Here is an 18999-nt window from a genome sequence, read left to right as displayed (position 1 = left end):
GCTTGAATTAACTTAATCACTTTATTTCTAGCCATTTGTTTTTATTAGTGCAGTAAATGTACTTTAAGTGCTTCTTAAAGATGTATTTTTTCTCCTTAAATCTTCTCACTGGAGCAGAAAGTCAAAAATAAACTAGTTTAAAGCGATAAAACTGCGTAAAATATGAATCTGACGTCTTTCAAATGTTAACATTCATAGACTATATTTGTGAATGGAAACAGTTTCAGGTCAAACAACGAACAACAGATCGATACGTGGGCGACAAAAAGCTGCAGTACGTAACTTTTTTATGAACTTTATCTCAACATCGTCATCACATACATTTTTCTCTTTGTCTTTTTTATAGAAAAGTACCACCAGGTTATTTTGATTTGACCCCAACTCTGTCGACACGCGTCAAACATACAAATAAAGTTTTTTCAGAAAAATCACACACAGAACAAGACCAACCACAGATTTGGCACCAAAGAGACTTTTTTTAAGTTTTTTTTTTTTTTTTTATGAAAACTTGGGAGAGAAAACGTCCAGAAAAACAAGACAAAAGTGTGTATTTTCAGTCTTTGAGTGAGTGTGTGTGATGACAGAACGTGAACACAAGGTGGCAGCACCTGCCGTGAGCTCGTATTGCTTCAGAATGTAAAAGGTGCAGTTTATGAGATTCTGAATCCACAAAAAATAACAACCCAAAAATCATGTTCTTACCCAGAAGGCACTGGGGTTTTTATCGTTTTTTAACAAACTGCACATTTGACCTTTGACCTTCGACACAAAGCACATGTTTGGGCTCAGAAGGCAAAGAATAAAGCACATTTACGTCGATTCTGTGGAAACAAGTTCATTCTGACACTCAACGATGTTTTACGACGTTGAACGACGTTGAACGACGTTGAACGACGTTTGTGGATGAAAATTTGACTTTTTCTTCAAAATAAAATTAATTGTTGACAAAAGTTTCAAAAACGCAGATTTTCCCAAAAAAATGAAGTAACTTCATTTGATTAAACTGAACATTTAACATAAAACACAGAATTCAATCATCGCGTCGTTACAGGTGAATATTTTTGTAGAAAAATCAAAAAAACTCTAAAATTTTGTCACATGATGTTGTTACTGGTGAAAACTTATGAAATATAAAAATAAATTCAACATGAAACATATTTTCTCTTTATGTATGAAATTAAAAGTCAAAAATATTGAAGAAAAATGCCACATTAAAACATTTTTTATATTTCTTGAATTTTCTTTCCTTGACTTAATTTTTCACTTCATTGAAGAACAAAAGTTTTTTGGGGGAGAATTTAAAATTGTGTTGAAAAAAACAATAAAAGAATAAACAAAAGTTAAAAATGATAAAAGCATATTTTTTGTAACCGCATGATAAAAAAACTTATTCTGTCACAAAAGTTTTTGTGACAATAAAAACAGAGATCACGTGATCAGGCAGTCAGGATTCTTCACAGGAAGTAAAAAAATGATGAAACGAAGGCGACAACAAAACCCGATAAACTTAAAACTTTTCCGACTTAAAAATGAAAAAAGTGGCACGATATCAGTCGCTAAAATGAAGAATTCTTTATGTCGTACGTGGAAATGCGAAGCTTCCGTTTAAAGCTTTTACACAAAGAACAGCCACAACGTCGCCGTGGAGACACCGAACTCTCCCGCGAAACTGAGACAGAAGAAGAAGAAAAAGAACAGTTTGTTTTTTTGTATTTGGGTTTAACTTAAATCATCGTACCCTGAATTCACTTTTGTCAGTGGTGTGTACCGTAGTGGGTTTTCATTGGCCAAAGTGATGCTGCTGATAAAAATTAAAAGGTAGAAGTTTGTCGTCAGATCAGCAGCGAATTCGATCAGTGGAGAAAAGATCGCAAAACGTCCCGAAAAATGTGCAAATGCGACTTTAAAAAGAGCGAAAATAGAAAAAAAGAGTAAATACTTAACGATGTGACGTTTTCTTTACTTCAATAATTTCTTCAATTTTCCCCTAAAAATCTTCAATCTTCGTTCTTCTTTCGTCCGTCTACGAACTCTACGATGTTTTCGGCAACGTCGCAGTCGCTTCTTTGTTGGGCGACACCCAGAGGAAATAACTGCAGGAGATTTTCTGCTCTTCACTTTCCACCACTTTTTAAAAAATCTTTTTACTTGAATGTTTGAGTCCCGTAGCTCCTCCCCCTTCAGTACTAATATGGTCAGCAGCTTTTCCCGTGGCTCCACTCAGCTCCTCCCACTGCAGTCGTCACACGGTCGGTCCACAGGCTCCGTCTCTTTAGAGTCTTTTTTTTTTTAAGGATAACATCGTCCTGTGATTTAGTGGCAAATTAACACCACCACCCTGACCCCGCCTCTGTCAGGTCAGGGGTCAAAGGTCAGTGACCTTGTTCTCCAGGGCGGCGGCGATTTGTTGGAGGCGGAGCGTCAGCTGTTTGTTCTGAGCGGCAGGATCTTCATCCAGAGACTGAATGATCTGAAGAAAACATTTAAATATTCTCTTACAGGAAGCAAAGGTCTTTTATTTTGAAGGACAGTCAAATAAAAGTAAAGTCAATGTAAACGCGTAAAAAATGCGACTTTTCTCACCACGTCGTAGTATTTGCTGGCAAACTGGTAAAGTTGATGTAAGGCCACCTGCGTGTTCAGCTTCTCTGTGTGTTGCTATGGAAACACAGGAAAACTCTTCAATCATCCATCCATTCATTCATTCATTCATTCATTCGTCCATATTCATAAAACAGAGACTCACATTTTTCAATGATTTTAAGGTAAATTTCATAAAAACTCAGATGATTTTAACAACGTTTTAAAAACTTTTGTGTGACACACACACACAGTGACACACACAGTGACACACACACAGTGACACACAGTGACACACAGAGTGACACACACAGAGTGACACACACACAGAGTGACACACACAGTGACACACACACACAGAGTGACACACACACACACAGAGTGACACACACAGAGTGACACACACACACACACAGAGTGACACAGTACCCTGGACACCTCGGCCAGGTGTGTGTTCATGTCTTGGTCACTGACTGAAATCATTTGTCTGATTCCTTTGTAATAACTGAAGAAAAAAAACAGAACAAATCATCGTTTTATCATAAATCAATGAAATGAAATATAAACACTTTACATATTGTTTATATATATATGTATATATATATATATATATATATATAATTATTATTCTGCTTTAATGTTCACCAGTCAAACAAACATTCATGTGTTCATATTTCAAACTCACTCGTCCACCATCTTCTTGTACGTGGAAATCTCTTTTGCATAGAGCAGCTTGTTGCTAGGAGACTCCTGTAAACAAACAACAATAATGTTGAAACATGCTGCCGTTAATGTTTTAAAGCTTTGATAAAAAAACTTTCATGAACTATTACAGTTTAGTCATTATTAAACATTTACAGCTAACACATTCTAGCAACTAGCAACCTTGAGTTAGCATTCCAAAATGGCTGCCACTCACACAAACTCTGCTTCTTTTATCGTTAACTTCCCTTGTGTCGCGTTTATTTCACATTAAAACGTAAACACAGAAACATTTAATTCATAACCACAGACATGAAGCTATATTGTTAAGCACTAGTATAGCTTACTGTGGCTAACTTGGGATATGTTTAGCTAAAGCTAAGTGGCTAACTCTGACATCTCTCACTATGATGTCACTCTGAGCTGTGACCTCTGAGTTATATGGAATGTAGCATAAGTGTAGCATAACCTAGCTAGCTGCCAGAAGAACAAAACACAAAAACACCCACGAAGTTTACTTTTGATCGGCTTTTCTGTCGCGAACTCAAGTTTTTTCCTCACAACTTTGACGCCCCCTTGCGGCAAAACTGTGTCACATTAAGCTTTTAATCCTAATCTTGTCCAGAGTGACTTCACCAAGTAAGAAGTTGATTGCAGTGAAGGTGTAGGAGGAGCTTATCCAAACACCACACGTGCAAAATCGCCAAAATGGCCGCCTTCCTGTTGGACTTTTTTTCAAGATCTCATCTCGAAAAACATGCGTGCCAACTTTCATAGGGAGGATGATGTCACCACAGGAGGAGGAGCCTGTCTTCCACAAAAGGGTTCCGAGAAACAGACTCCGCCCTTTACATGACGATGTTTATTCCCGTACAGTTTCTGATGTGTGACAAAGTCGCTAACTCCGAAGGTTAACGGTCACTAAATCCTGGATTAAATCCAGATTAAATCCAGATTTAGTCCAGATTAAATACATTTTTCTAATTCAGTGAAACGGCACAGGGGGCGCTGTTGCTGTGTGTGTGTTACTGTAGAAACTGACTCTGCTGAGTTTGTGCTCCGTCTTGGTGCAGGCGTCCATGAACGTCTGCGAGATGACGTGAAGAGACGCGTCCACCACCTCAGTCACGTGGACGTCGAAGATGAAGTGAGGGTTTCTCAAGATGTTCACCCAGAAACGCATCAGCAAACTGACACACACACACACACACGCAAAAAGCCTTAAAATACTTCACTTAAATCAAAAAAGTTTAGTTTGGATCTGTGTGTGTGTGTGTGTGTGTACCTGTTTGTCTTCCAGATGTGCAGCGTCTCCTCGTCCACATTGTCGTGTCTCATCGCCTGCTCGTCCAGGAAGTCAAAGAAGTATTTGACAGCAGGAGGAACAACGGAACTTGAACACAACACGCAGCGGAAGAAGTCGTCCACGAACTGCTGCAGTGTGCCCTGTGACACACACACACACACACACACACAAAACACTTAGATCTTAAATTCTTATTTATTCCTAAACTGAATAAAAACTTAATAAATGTGAGTGAACGTGTATAAATGTGAATAAGCGTGAGTGAACGTGAAGAAACGTGAATATGCGTGAATAAACTTGAATAAGCGTGAGTTTACGTGAATAAACATGAATAAACGTGAGTGAACGTGAGTTCACGTGAATAAACGTGAATGAACGTCAGTGAACGTGAGTTCACGTGAATAAACGTGAGTGAACGTGAGTTCACGTGAATAAACGTGAGTGAACATGAATAAACGTGAGTTCACGTGAATAAACATGAGTGAACGTGAAGAAACTTGAATAAGCGTGAGTTTACATGAATAAATGTGAGTGAACGTAGTTCCGGAATAAACGTGAGTGAACGTGAATAAACGTGAGTTCACGTGAGTTAACGTGAATAAACATGAGTGAACAAGAATAAACTTGAATAAGCGTGAGTTTACATGAATAAATGTGAGTGAACGTGAGTAAACGTGATTAAACATGAGTTCACGTGAATAAACTTGAGTGAACATGAATAAACGTGAGTGAACATGAGTTCATGTGAATAAACGTGAGTGAACATGAATAAAAGTGAGTGAACATGAATAACGCGGAGTTCACGGAATAAACGCGGAGTGAACGCGGAATAAACGGAGTGAACATGAATAAACGTGAGTGAACGTGAGTTCACGTGAATAAACATGAGTGAACGTGAAGAAACTTGAATAAGCGTGAGCCATGAATAAATGTGATAACGTGAGTAAAGTAAACGTGAGTAAAGCGGAGTTCATGTGAATAAACGCGTGAGTGAACGTGAGTAACGCGGAGTAAACGTGAGTGAACGTGATTAAACGTGAGTTCACGGAATAAACGCGTGAGTGAAGCGGAAGAAACTGGAATAAGCGGAGTTTACATGAATAAATGTGAGACGGAGTAAACGGATTAAACATGAGTTCGCGGAATAAACGGAGTGAACATGAATAAACGTGAGTGAACATGAGTTCATGAATAAAAGTGAACATGAATAAAAGTGATGAACATGAATAAAACGTGAGTTCACGGAATAAACGTGAGTGAACGTGAATAAACGGAGTGAACATGAATAAACGCGGAGTGAACGCGCGGAATAAACATGAGTGAACGGAAGAAACTTGAATAAGCGCGATTTACATGAATAAATGTGAGTAAGCGAGTTCCGCAAGGGAGTAAACGTGAGAGAATAAGCGGAGTGAACGTGAGTAGTGAACGCGGAACGTAAAGTGAACGGAAGAAACTTGAGAATAAGCCGCGGCGTGAGTTCATGAATAACGAGTTCCGCGTGAATAAACGGAGTTCGTGATTAAACGTGGTAAAGATTAAACGTGAGTGACGCGGAATAAACGCGTGAAGTGAGACGCGTGAATAAACGTGAGTTGATTAAACGGAGGACGTGAATGAATGAGTTACATGAATAAACGTAGGTGAAGCGAGTGGCGGAGTAACGGATAAACGGAGTTCACGGAATAAACGTGAACGTAAGAAACTTGAATAAGCGGAGTTTAACGACAACGTGAGTGAACGTGAGTTCACGTGAGTAAACGTGAGTAAACGTGAGTTCACGTGAATAAACGTGAGTTCACGTGAGTAAACGTGATTAAACGTGAGTTCACGTGAGTAAACGTGATTAAACGTGAGTGAACGTGATTAAACGTGAGTGAACGTGATTAAACGTGAGTGAACGTGAGTTCACGTGAATAAACGTGAGTTCACATGAGTTCACGTGAATAAACGTGAGTTCACGTGAATAAACGTGTTTCCACACCTTGACAGCGAGCAGCCTCGTCAGGTAAATCTCAGTGATGGCTTTAGTCATCGCCTTGTCCTTCATGCTTCCTCTCTTTGATTTCACCTCGTCCAAATCATCTGCAGGACGCACGAGGTGGAACGTGTTGTCGTCCTCCAGCAGCGCGTTTTCTGTCACACACACACACACGTGTAAAAATCACAATAAATAAATCTAGAAATGTGTGTGTGTGTGTGTGTTTGTGTGTGTGTGTGTACACACTCTCTTCCTGACTGTCCTGGTGTTGATGAAAAGCTTGTGTGTGTATAACTCTGGACAGAACTAGCGTGGCGTTGTCTCGAACCTGAAACACCAAAATAGTACCAAAGTTAGAATTCACTTTATATCATAGAATATTTCAGGACAGAGACGAGGAGGACAGACGAGGAGGAGAGAGACAGTGATGGACAAAGTCGTCCTCAGACTCACGTTGTAATGAGCGAGCGTGTTCAGTTTCTTCCAGCGTCCTTCCTTCTGAGACGTCAGGTCCATGTCGGACAGGATCTGACCTGTGGAGCCGGGGCGCCACTCTGTGGACAGACCAGGAAGTGCACTTTAATAAATGCTGTTTTTATTCAAAATAGAAGCTGCTGTTGTTGTTGTTGTCGTCGTCTCACCCAGCGCGACGCTCTCCACCTTTGGTCTCTGTGAGTACGGCAGGTTCCTGTAAACCTGGTCTATGATCTTCTCCTTCACCTGTGTGATGGTGTCACAGTTCAGCACCTTCACTGGAGTCACGTCTGGACCTTCACCGTGGACCAGGACCTGCAGAGTCTGACGTCACACACACACACACACACACACACGCGTCACATGACCTGACACGCGTGAAATTGTTAACAGTGTCCTGTAAAGTATATGTATTCCCAGAATAAGATAAAACCACGTTATGAGTAAATCCTGACAGTTCACATTGTTTCATGTCATCTCTGCCACTAGGGGTCACTGTCTATCAAAACATGAACAAAACACAGAGTTTACTGATGTCAGGAACCAGAGAAAGATCATGAGCTTCTGCTCATTTCCTGATGAAGTGACTGATCCTCTCTCTGTGTGTACGTAAACACATGTATACACATGTATATATACACAGTATATACATATATATGTATACATACACACAGTATGTGTATATGTGAGACGTACCAGGACAGAATATTCCACGTCGTCTCCCAGCAGCCCCGTGTCGTTCAGCGTGTACTTTGCTTTCTTTAGTTTGGCGTCGACTGGACCTTTTTCCACCTGATGTTTCAAAGCCTTGAAGAGTTTGTACAAAGGTTCTCCAGCTGAGTCCTGACAACATTCACACATTCACACATTCACAGACTGTTAAACACGAAGCCCAGTTTCTGTCAATTTAACAAAGTGAAAAATGAACGACAAATACGACGAGGTGAATTTAATCAGCTGAGGGAAATGTTGTCACACAGGATATGGACAAAGGAAGAAGAAGAAGATGGAGGACAACAACAAGAACAGCAGAGCGAACACAGACGAGGAAGACGCAGGTGATGGTGTAGAAGAACATCAGGAACAACAACGGGAAGAAGAAAGAAAAGAAGTTACAGAAGACGAAGATGAAGAAGATGATGAAGGACAACGACAAGAAGAAGAAGAAGAAAAAGAAGTAGATGAAGAACATCAGCAACAACAATGAGAAGTCGAAAAAGAAGGAGAAGAAGAACAAGAAGAGGAGGAGGACAACAACAAGAAGGCCCTGACCCATGTAGAGGGAGACAAAAAAAAAGAAAAGGAAGAAGTAGTTAAAGGTGGAGAAGAACATCAGGGAGGACAAGAAAGAAGAAGAGGAACAGCAAGGAGAAGAAGAACGAGCAGAAGGAAAGAAAAAGAAATGGTACAAGAAGAAACAAACAAAATGGAGATTATTATTGTTATTATTGTTGTTCAAGGGGAAGACGATGAAGATGATGAAGAGTTCTTACCTTGAGGAACTGATAAAGACAGATGGACATCCAGTTACACAACATCCTCTCCACCACCGTCTCTGACCTGCACACACACACACACACACACACAGAAAACATGTCAACAGTACAGAGACATGAGCAGTGATGACCACATGAACAGCAGATGAATGGATGAACGACCTCCGCAGCATGAGTTTGGGGTTCTTGCTCTGCACGTGTTCGTCCATCAGCTCCAGCAGCAGCGTCCTCATGATGTCCGTGTAATACTCCAGTTTACCGTGCAGCGCCACCGTCAGGAGAGACGCGAAATAACCACGAGAGCGGGCGTTAAAGTCCGGGCGACTCTCCAGAGTGTGGATGAACTACACACACACACACAGATTATCATAGATTATCATTAAATCTGCAGATTAAAAGAGAGAAACTTTCAGATTTTCTTTCTCTTACTTACTCACTGAAAAAGTGAGAAAGAGAAAAACAAAGATTTAATCTCATATCATCACAACATATTTTATCATATATTACATAATATAAGTTTATTATATCGCACATTAATAGATTGTATTATTTAGTATTTTACCTTACAGTATAGTATATTATTCGTACAGTATCGTAGTGTATCATATAACGTACATAACAGTATCGTCGTGTATCTTATCGTATCATATGGCGTACATAACAGTATCGTCGTGTATCTTATCATATCATATGTCGTATATAACAGTATCGTAGAGTATCTTATCGTATCATATGTCGTATATAACAGTATCGTAGAGTATCTTATCGTATCACATATCGTACATAACAGTATCGTAGAGTATCTTATTGTATCATACATATCGCACATAACAGTATCGTGTATCTTATCGTATCATATATCGTACATAACAGTATCGTGGAGTATCTTATATCGTTAATTCTGGTCAGTAACTGTGTGCAGACTCACGTTGATCAGGAAGGTCTTGCTGTTGAGCAGGTTGGAGAACTGGTTCAGCGCCTGAGCCACGATGGCCCTGCGGCCTTCTGGGATTTCGACCTTCCCCGTGATCATGGCGTCGTTCACGCCGTCTTTGGATGGGAGGAAGAAGTTCCTGTCGGTGTAGGTCTGGTAGTCGAGGAAGGGCATCCGCGCCTCGCTCAGGTCGCTGGTGTGGTCCTCCATCTCAATCATCAGGTCTACACACACACACACACACAGGAGTGAGCGAGAGAGCTTGTGTGACTGTGGTCATGTGACCCGTCAGCTGATCGTACCTGTGAACTCTTTCTTGCAGCGATCGCGAACACTTTCCTCCAGATTCTCCAGCTGGTGTTTGACCTTCTCGTACTCTCGCTCGGCTTGTTGACTCTTCCTCCTGTTTGTCCGTGAACACATTTAAACTCTCTGTGTGTTCATGTTCACATTTATACGTGTCATCATAATGGCGTCGCACCTGTAGCAGTAGACGGACACGGCGATGAAGAGCAGCATGGGTGCGACGACGGCGGGGATGATGATCGCCAGAGGAATGTTGTCTTTCTTGTCGTAGCAGACCCAACCCACCAACCACTCGCCGTGACCGAACTTCACCTGCGGACAAACGGACGTCGCAACTTTTCATGTGGAGTCAGCGATCTGAGAATTCAGAGAACCTGTGACTTGTTGGAACGCTGGTTCTAAAACTAAAACTCAGCTGATCGTACCTGTGAACTCTTTCTTGCAGCTAGTTTTAGCCACTAACTCCTCCCACTAGTCAGAGTCCATTCATTTTGTGAATCAGACCGACCTCAGTGACACAAAGTGACCACACGAGGCAGTGGAGGACCAGCAGCCCCTGTGCAGCTCAAATCACAAGATAATATTTGCTGCTCCTCTGCTGCCTCGTGTGGTCACTTTGTGTCACTATAGTAAATCCAAATGTAGGATTTTAAAAGCCGAATTGACAAAATCAGACATTTGAACTTCAGCAGCTACTGTGTGTGTATGTGTGACGTTAAAATCACTGATTTCCTCTATGGGGTTTGGTGTGGGAGAGTGAGTGCTTTACAAAAGTCTGTCTCACAGTGAGTTAAAGACGTGAGACGTGTTCTTAACACGTCGTAGACTTACGTATTTTTATCGCGTTAAGTGTCTAAAACCCGGGTTTCCTGTCGGCAGCCATGTTTTCTCTCACACAAACAACACGTCCCTGGTCGTCACATGTAAACAAACACAGTTGGAACATGTGACTTGTATTTACCACGAGCTCCAGCAGGTCGTTGGTCGTGTCTCTGCGGTGGCGTTTGGATCGAGCTCCGGGCTGCGACGACGGCGCCTCCAGAATCAACTTATCGTCCTGAACAGAGTCGACAGAGAGAGACGACGAGGATGATCCTGTATTTCATTTATGGAAACTCACGTTTCTCAAGTGTGACTCTTGTTGCTACACAATCCACATACGGGAAAGTGAAGCTACTTCCTGTCAACACAGTTTCTGGGATTTCATTTATAATTTTTTTATTTATGTAATTTTTTATTTTTAAAATTCTTAACATTTTTATAAATTTTTCTATTTAATTTTTTTTATTACAAAAAAGAAAGAAAAAGAAAACATTTTATCTCTGCACTTTAGCACGTGTGGAGAAAAGGTTTGTTGTATTGAAGTCCTCCTGTGTGTGTGCGTGTGTGTGTGTGTGTACCTGCAGGATGTTCACGTGGCAGGAGGCGTCGCCGACAAACGCCTGCGCCTCATTCGCCGTCATCGCCTTCGCGAATCCTCGACCCTGGTGGAAGCAAACGTTGAAAAGAAATGAGTCAGACAGACATCGCGGGCGCTCAGAGACAAACGGAGAAGGACAAGCATGCGGCGTCACCGTGACGATGATGATGCTGGTCTCAGTGATGACGTGATTCTTGGACAGGTCGTCAAAGACGGGGTCCGGGTGGTAGTCGAAGGTCTTCAGCTCCTCCACGACGTTGTCCAGCTGCAGGACGGTCCTCAGCGTCCGAGTGTCCAGAGTTTTGTTCACGGACGGAGAATCAAACTGCAGCATGGTGTCGTTCTTCGTCAGAGACTCCTGCACAAACTGAGGGAGACGACGAAGACGACGTTTGATCAGTGAACGTTCATGAAACCCTGACATGTCGTATCACATGTAACTACACACTTCAAACGTCCAACATTCTAAAACATATTAATCTTTAAATCTTTGAAATCACTGAACTGAACGTGAAGATAAACTTCGCCGTAACACAAGTTTAATGAATCTGTTCCATTTTTAAGCAAATGTGTTTGTGTTTTTATATAAAGTAAATTATATAATATTATATTTTTTTATTTTGAAATCATAAACTTAATCCTTTTTCTTAACTAAGAAATTATGAAAGGTTTCATTATTATTATTTAATATAAACAGTTCTCCGACTCCTACGTTTCTGAGTGATTCGTTTGATTTGCGTTTCTGAACAAAGACTAAAAGATCATTTTCATTCTGGTTCCTCTTTTTTTGTGATTTCCACGCTGTCAGAGAGTCAAGGGCAAACGTTTCAAATAGAACGACGAGAGAGAGAAACAGATTCAGAGAAGCGATAAATGAAGAGAGAGAAGGGAAGTTTGAAAATGAGTAGAACTGAAAGAAAACATAGAAATACATGAATCCACACACACACACCTCTTCAGGAGCAGACGTCTGTGTAAACTCGTCAGTAGAGGGCAGCACTTTCATCGTGGCTCTCTGGATCAGATCAAATCCACTTCCCAGCACCATGATCCTCCGTCCACCGCTGCAAACACAATATCACTGATAAACATAAACTAACAACATACGCTGATGATCAGCTGATTCATTCAGTCATTAAATAATGAAACTAATGATTATCTTGTAACATACATACATACATACATAACAACTGTAGAATTGAAGTTCCTAAAACTGCAGAAGAAACTTCCTCCCGACAAACTAATCTGGACAAATGTCCAACCTTTATTATTATTATTATTATTACAACAATAATGTAGAATTATAATATTATAACAATAATAAATAATAAAGCAGAAACATCTCCTTAGTATCAGCTGCTGATGTTGTTTTTTATCTTCGATCTACGATGAAGATTCTCTGGTTAGTTTTCTTCATGTTTTCAGTCTCAGTGATCAGACACTACGCAGACGACACCGTGATGTTTGTCTAAAACCCCCAAATCCGACACAAACACACAGATTTTACCAGATGAAGCTGCCTTTGGGGGAATAATCCAGGATCTTGGGATTCTCTGAGTATTGGTACGCGGCCGTGATGTCTTTGGTCGTGTTCTTTCCATATTTCACCGTCACCGTTAGCGGGTCGGACGGAATCTTCTGTCCCCGGTACCGGCCGGTCTTACAAGTGATCTGCGTCCCGAAGAACAGGCTGTGGACAGCAGAGGGACAGACAGAGACGCATTCATGGAAGACGAGTAAAGTAAAAGACCTTCAGGGGAAGAATCATCAAGTCAGATCAAAAAAGGGGCTAAAGTTGCTCAAAAATCACCCAGAAAACAAAAGAAAAACTAAGTGAATTGTTATATATTACATGTTTCCTATGATTATTATTTCTACAAATCATCAAATATTTACTCATCTATACAGTCGTATCTTTGCTGAATTCACCGTTTTCTTTTTTACGTCCAAAGAAAAGAATCAGTAGCTAACAGTCGCTCCTTCAAGGTAAAAGTACGACAATCCACGTGAGGTTTGAGCGCAAAAACGTTTTATCTGAAAACCACAGAAGAGCGTAGGAGGCGTGGCTTACACTTCACAGGGCACACCCCCGACAGTGACGGCGACGTCGTCTTTGGTCGCCGTGTCCAGGTCCGTGCCCGTGATGGTGATGACGGTTCCTCCGGCTGCCGGACCCTTCAGCGGCTCCACGGCCTCAGGTTTAGGATCCTGGATCCAAAACATCAAATCAAAAAGGAAAACTGTGTTTTCTTCACTGTAGAAAGTAAAATAACACGTTTCAAAGCTCTTTGGCGTTCACTCAAACTTTAACATTAATTCACACTTTCACTCAGATTGACACCATGTGCTGAGTTTGAGGCCAGTGGTAAAACTCAGCGTCATTCACGGTGAGTTCAGGGCCTGTCGTCAATCACCCGAATCTCAATTTTACTTCAAATGACTTCAGTTTTGACTGAATTTGGCAAAATAAACAAACAAAAACAGAAAGAGCAAAGACGAACCAATCAGAGAACTTAGACCTCCATCAAGACTGGATCTGTATAGACCTGAACCGGTTTATAGCCGAGCGACACACATCTGTGTCAATGGGACTTCACATGTTACATTTAAACTGCTGCCAAATCCAGAATCTGACTCCGATCCAGATAAAACTGGGTTTGCTGGTAGAGAGTCTGGTCCTGCACACAAACACCAAATCCTGCTCAAATCTGATGAGTTCTGACAGAGATTTGAGACGAGGTTTTTGATCGTTGTATCCATTTATAATAAACTTAAAATAAAACATCTGCACACAGGAAGTTAAACTAATGCCGATGAAAAAGTAATAAAACTTTCACCAAGTTAAAGCAGGAACGATACGATCACATTCAAACAAAAAAAGGAGATTTTTCACTTCTTCACTTTTCAAACTTTGCCTCAGGGGGAGTTTTTTTTTTTTTCCGTTTCACTGACAGAACGACAAAAACAAAAGTCAAACCTGTCGAGAGAATTAAGACACAGAAGAAGAACTGACGTGACTTCACTTTCAAAAAAACAAGAGGAAGTGACAGAAATATTAAAAATAAACATGTGACTATGATTCAGCAGCAGAAACAGCAGCAGCAGCAGCAGCAGCACATGTCGACACGTTTGTTCTTGCTGTTTCTGACACAGAGACATAAACGTCCCCACGGAGACACTCGGCCCAGCAGGAGGCGCCGCACAAACGCGACTTTCTTTTTCATATGCTGGAAAATAAGTGAACAAATGTGTTTTTACAAGACTTTTTTTGCTGCGTTTCATTTGTCGTCGGAACTTGGAATTTCCGAGGTCATCCCTGAGCTCAAGCTAACGAGTTAGCGTTCCAAGATGGCTGCCGCGTGTACAAACAGGTGCTGCTACTGTCGCGTTTACTTCACGCTAAATCAGTCGCACGCGTGGAACCATTTCATTTTGAAACATAAACACGTTGCTTACACGTGTCGAGCGTCTTTATCGGCCGGCATCGCTAACTGTAGCTAGCCCGAGATAGGTTAGCATCCACGGTTTTCCGACTTCTCAACTGGAATGAGTTGAACTTGGTTCCGACTTCTGCTTTCCGATGTACAAGGAATTAAAGCTGCATCTAACAATTCTTTTCATAACCAAAGAGACGATTATTTTCCTGTTTAGTTCATAAAAATGTGTCATTATGGGATGTATTAGCCAGTAAAATGATTTCTTTGTTTCATGGAGCAAAGATTTAAGAAGCTGAAAAATGAGCGAAAGCAGTTTTATTAGAATGATTAAAATACTGGCTTCATGCTGAGTCATACCCGGTAGGTGAAGGTGACGACAGACGTCCCTCGTCTTCCTCCGTCCACTTCGATCTCCACCGCTCCGCTGTCGCTCAGTTCCACCGGGAGGTCGGACGGCGGACGTCGCCTCGCCGGTCCGATCTCACACACGACACTAACGTGAGACAGGAGACACGTGAGGACACAGCAAACGTCCTCTGTCCGTCTGTCCCTCTGTGTGTGTGTGAGACTTTACCTGGTGGAGACGGAGTATCTGTCCTGCTGGTGGACACAGTCCACTCCCGCCACAGTGATCTTCTTCACGTCCTCCTTTTTTATTCCCATGTTGGAGCCTCGGATCGTCACGGCGATGCGTCCGTTCAGAGGACCAAAGCGAGGGATGATCTGCGGAGACACGCGAGACGTTCAGGCGTCTTCAGGTTCAGGTGACACGTGTGTGTGTGTGTGTGTGTGTGTGTGTGTGTGTCTCACGTCGGTGATCTCGGGGTCAGGACACTGCGTCGGCTGAGGCGAGGGACACAGTTCATGGTAAACGCAGGAGCGAGAGTCCGAACACCACACACACTTATATTTGTCATCGGCGTGTTTACACAGACTGCAGTCGGCTCTGTCCACTGAGCAGTTATACAGGACCACTGATGGACAGACACACACACACACACACGTGCAGTGACGTCAGCAGAGAAGAAGACAAAAATGGAGGACAATCAAGATGAAAGAGAAGTTACATAAAAACACTAATGATTCAGATTCATTGAACTGTAAATGAGAGGAAGTGTGTGTGTGTGTGTGTGTGTGTGTGTGTGTGTGTCACCTGTCAGTGTGCTGTCAATCTTTCTCTCCGTGTCTCGGTCTTTGATGTGGAATGACACGGTCGCCTCCTGCTGTTTATCATAGGAAAACTACACACACACACACACACAGAACATAATTATGTTGCTGTCTGAGCCACCAGGGGGCGCCATTGTCACACAGCTGCATCAGTATTGAAGCAAAGACACAAATAAACGATTAACATGAAAATAAACAACAGGAAACAGAAGTTTGTAAAGCACTCACTCAGTGATTTTAACATCACACACACACACACACACACACACACACACACACACAGTTGTTGAGCCACTGCTGCCTCCATCACTGAGTTCTAATGTCTGATTTTGTCAATTTGGCTTTAAAATCCTGCATTTGGATTAACTTCAGTGACACAAAGTGACCACACGAGGCAGCAGAGGTGTCTCCGCCAGCTAAAATCACTGGTTTTCTCTATGGGCTTTGGTGTGTGAAAGTGAGTGGTTTATAAACTTCAGTTTCCTGTTGTAAAGTGTGTCTCACAGTGAGATAAAGACGTGATGATCATGTGACGTAGACGTCGTAGATTTTGTTAAATTGTTAAAATCACTTTTTCCTCCATGTTTAATGTGAAAAATGAAACATGTGAAACCTGACTGCAGACTGTTTGTGTGAATCATAACCAACGCGTGCTCCCTCCCTCATACTGACCTCATAACCAGAGAACTTGAACTTTGACCCCTGCTGCTGCGTGACCTCCTCCTCCGTGTGTTTCATCAGCTCCGTGCCGATGTCGAACCTCCGACCCTGAAGACAACGAGACGACGACATTTGAGTCAAACACACACAAAGTAAACGGCGCGTCGCTGCGTCAGTGAGCGAGCCGCTCGGAATCTTCTCACCTGGTAAATCTCCAGGTTTCTGCCCCGGAAACTGACGGGAATCTTGAAGCCGACGGGAATGAGCAGCGGCTCCGGAGACTCAAACTGAGGACAGCGGTCAGGCTTCACAGACACACACACACATATTCATTTGCTTTATAATCAAAGAAACATTTCAATATTTAATGTTCCACACTGTGAAAGAACGACAGAAGTAAAATACTGAACATTAAAATACAACTTTTTATTACAGGCTCATCTGTAAATGTATTATTTTGTTGATCAAACGTCTGGAAAATGACAAAAAAAAATTAGGCGACTTTATTTTTCTGTATTTTTTTGTTTGACTTTATTCATCATCTGCAGTTACGATGATTCATCTACTGTTCAATTATTCACTTTATAAAGTAACAAAACTGTGAAAAAGACACACACACGCGCGCACACACACAAACACACACGCGCACACACACACACACGCGCAAGACACACACAAACAAACACAGCACACACACAAACACACAGACACAAACACACAGACGACACACACACAAACACACAGACGCGACACACACACACACAAACACACGCACACACACAAACACACACAGACACACAAACACACAGACGCACACACACACACACACACACACACACACACACAAACACACACGCTACAAGCACACACACACACACAACACACACAGCACACACGCACACTCACAGAGACACACACACACACAAAGATCACACACTCACACACAGACGCAGACAGACATACAGACACACGCGCACACACGCACACACTCACAGAGACACACACACTCACCTGCTGTGGTTTGATGACGTGACCTCCGTTCACGTGGTCGTCGCGGTCGCTGCAGCTGTGATCCTGAGCGTTCCACTGACAGCTCCACTCACTGGTCACACACGCGATACATCTGGAAACCCACACCAACACTTAGTTGTGTGTGTTTGTGTACGTGTGTGTGTGTGTGTGCGTGTGTACGTGTGTGGTTTATCTCACGGTGTGTTTTGGTTCTTCCTGACTGAAGCAGCACAGTTGTAGAAGTGATATTCTCCTGACGTCACCTCAGTTTTATTGTTCACCACAATCTTCACAGGGACGGACACGTAGTCTACACAACACAAACACACACACACACACACAGTGTGTAAAAACAGTACAACCGTGACATTGTGTGCTCTCTTTTTTTTAAATTCAGTATTTGTAATATGAACGTTAATCAGGCTTTTTTTGGGGACTGTTGTCTTCTCTTAAGTGTCCACCAGGGGGCGGCGCCAAAGGATAGAATGCAAATTTTCATCAACCTGTTTTTACAAACATTTCTTTTGAATATAAAAAATAACCTGAATGTGAACACGAAAAATAAAAGTCGTCAAGTGTATCGCATTTAAGTTTTTATGCTAACAGTCAGTGGAAACGTTGATGAATCTTAAACATGCGAACTTTGTCGTGAACTTTATCTGTGTCGTGAACTTTATTGTTGTCGTGAACTTTATCGTTGTTGTGAACTTTATCGTTGTTGTGAACTTTATCGTTGTTGAACTTTATCGCTGAATGAACTTTATGTTGTCGTGAACTTTATTGTTGCGTGAACTTTATCGTTGTTGTGAACTTTATCTGATGTTAACTTTATCGCTGTTGTGAACTTTATCTGTGTCGTGAACTTTATTGTTTGAACTTTATCGCTGTTGTGAACTTTATCGCTGTTGTGAACTTTATGATGTTAACTTTATCGTTGTTGTGAACTTTATCGTTAGCGTGAACTTTATCGTTGATGTTAACTTTATCGTTGATGTTAACTTTATCGTTGATGTTAACTTTATCGTTGTCGTGAACTTTATCATTGTCGTGAACTCACCCTGCTGGTCAGGAGTGGGCGGGATCTGTCCGGGGTTGGGCAGTGAACATGTGACCAGCACCTGAGAGTCGACGTTCATGACAGCACCGCTGATGAACGAACCAAACACACACATCAGAGAGTCTGTAGACCTGAGTCTGGGGAGGGAGGGCACACTGATGTCCACCTGCAGAGACACAGAAGACACAAGAGGACACAAGAGACAGTCATGTACAGCAACTTTTACTTTGGTAATGAACATGTGATCGTCACACCAGCCTTTCAAAATAAAAGTACATTTGAATTCAGTTCCAGTTTGAGTTGCAGATTTCTCTCATGATCTTTTTATTTTGTGTTTATTATGACGATGTCGTTTTCTCGTTTCTGGGTCTGAGTTTAAGATCGCGGCTGTGAAAATGTTTTTGTACAGATTTAAATTAAAAAACAAGACGAGGGACTTTATCACACACGCACACACGCACACAC

The 18999-nt window shown here is 41.8% G+C and overlaps 1 protein-coding gene across 1 annotated transcript in view; it reads right to left on the bottom strand.

The window, feature by feature from the left end:
• Nucleotides 1-690: 690 nt before the first annotated feature.
• The window catches only part of plxnb2a.1 (plexin b2a, tandem duplicate 1), a 57825-nt gene continuing 39516 nt past the window's right edge, over nucleotides 691-18999 (bottom strand). Inside the window, exons 11-41 of the mRNA XM_044021444.1 lie at nucleotides 18535-18700; nucleotides 17676-17787; nucleotides 17478-17589; nucleotides 16670-16771; nucleotides 16479-16574; nucleotides 15790-15877; nucleotides 15447-15610; nucleotides 15211-15359; nucleotides 14994-15129; nucleotides 13271-13407; nucleotides 12707-12889; nucleotides 12152-12263; nucleotides 11354-11566; nucleotides 11180-11263; nucleotides 10741-10836; nucleotides 9955-10091; nucleotides 9776-9876; nucleotides 9468-9697; nucleotides 8702-8883; nucleotides 8537-8603; nucleotides 7740-7886; nucleotides 7211-7367; nucleotides 7023-7123; nucleotides 6816-6897; nucleotides 6573-6724; nucleotides 4568-4728; nucleotides 4325-4472; nucleotides 3266-3330; nucleotides 3010-3085; nucleotides 2584-2658; nucleotides 691-2470 (exon numbers count right to left, since the gene is read on the bottom strand). Coding sequence (XP_043877379.1) covers nucleotides 2366-2470; nucleotides 2584-2658; nucleotides 3010-3085; nucleotides 3266-3330; nucleotides 4325-4472; nucleotides 4568-4728; nucleotides 6573-6724; nucleotides 6816-6897; nucleotides 7023-7123; nucleotides 7211-7367; nucleotides 7740-7886; nucleotides 8537-8603; nucleotides 8702-8883; nucleotides 9468-9697; nucleotides 9776-9876; nucleotides 9955-10091; nucleotides 10741-10836; nucleotides 11180-11263; nucleotides 11354-11566; nucleotides 12152-12263; nucleotides 12707-12889; nucleotides 13271-13407; nucleotides 14994-15129; nucleotides 15211-15359; nucleotides 15447-15610; nucleotides 15790-15877; nucleotides 16479-16574; nucleotides 16670-16771; nucleotides 17478-17589; nucleotides 17676-17787; nucleotides 18535-18700 — 3936 coding nt within the window. The 3' untranslated portion in view covers nucleotides 691-2365. The remainder of the gene's footprint in view (nucleotides 2471-2583; nucleotides 2659-3009; nucleotides 3086-3265; nucleotides 3331-4324; nucleotides 4473-4567; nucleotides 4729-6572; nucleotides 6725-6815; nucleotides 6898-7022; nucleotides 7124-7210; nucleotides 7368-7739; nucleotides 7887-8536; nucleotides 8604-8701; nucleotides 8884-9467; nucleotides 9698-9775; nucleotides 9877-9954; nucleotides 10092-10740; nucleotides 10837-11179; nucleotides 11264-11353; nucleotides 11567-12151; nucleotides 12264-12706; nucleotides 12890-13270; nucleotides 13408-14993; nucleotides 15130-15210; nucleotides 15360-15446; nucleotides 15611-15789; nucleotides 15878-16478; nucleotides 16575-16669; nucleotides 16772-17477; nucleotides 17590-17675; nucleotides 17788-18534; nucleotides 18701-18999) is intronic.

Source organism: Solea senegalensis, linkage group LG3 (genome assembly GCF_019176455.1).
Source record: "Solea senegalensis isolate Sse05_10M linkage group LG3, IFAPA_SoseM_1, whole genome shotgun sequence".
Taxonomy (NCBI): domain Eukaryota; kingdom Metazoa; phylum Chordata; class Actinopteri; order Pleuronectiformes; family Soleidae; genus Solea; species Solea senegalensis.
The sequence above is the reverse complement of the archived record's forward strand: the minus strand, read 5'-3'. Positions and strand labels throughout refer to the sequence as shown.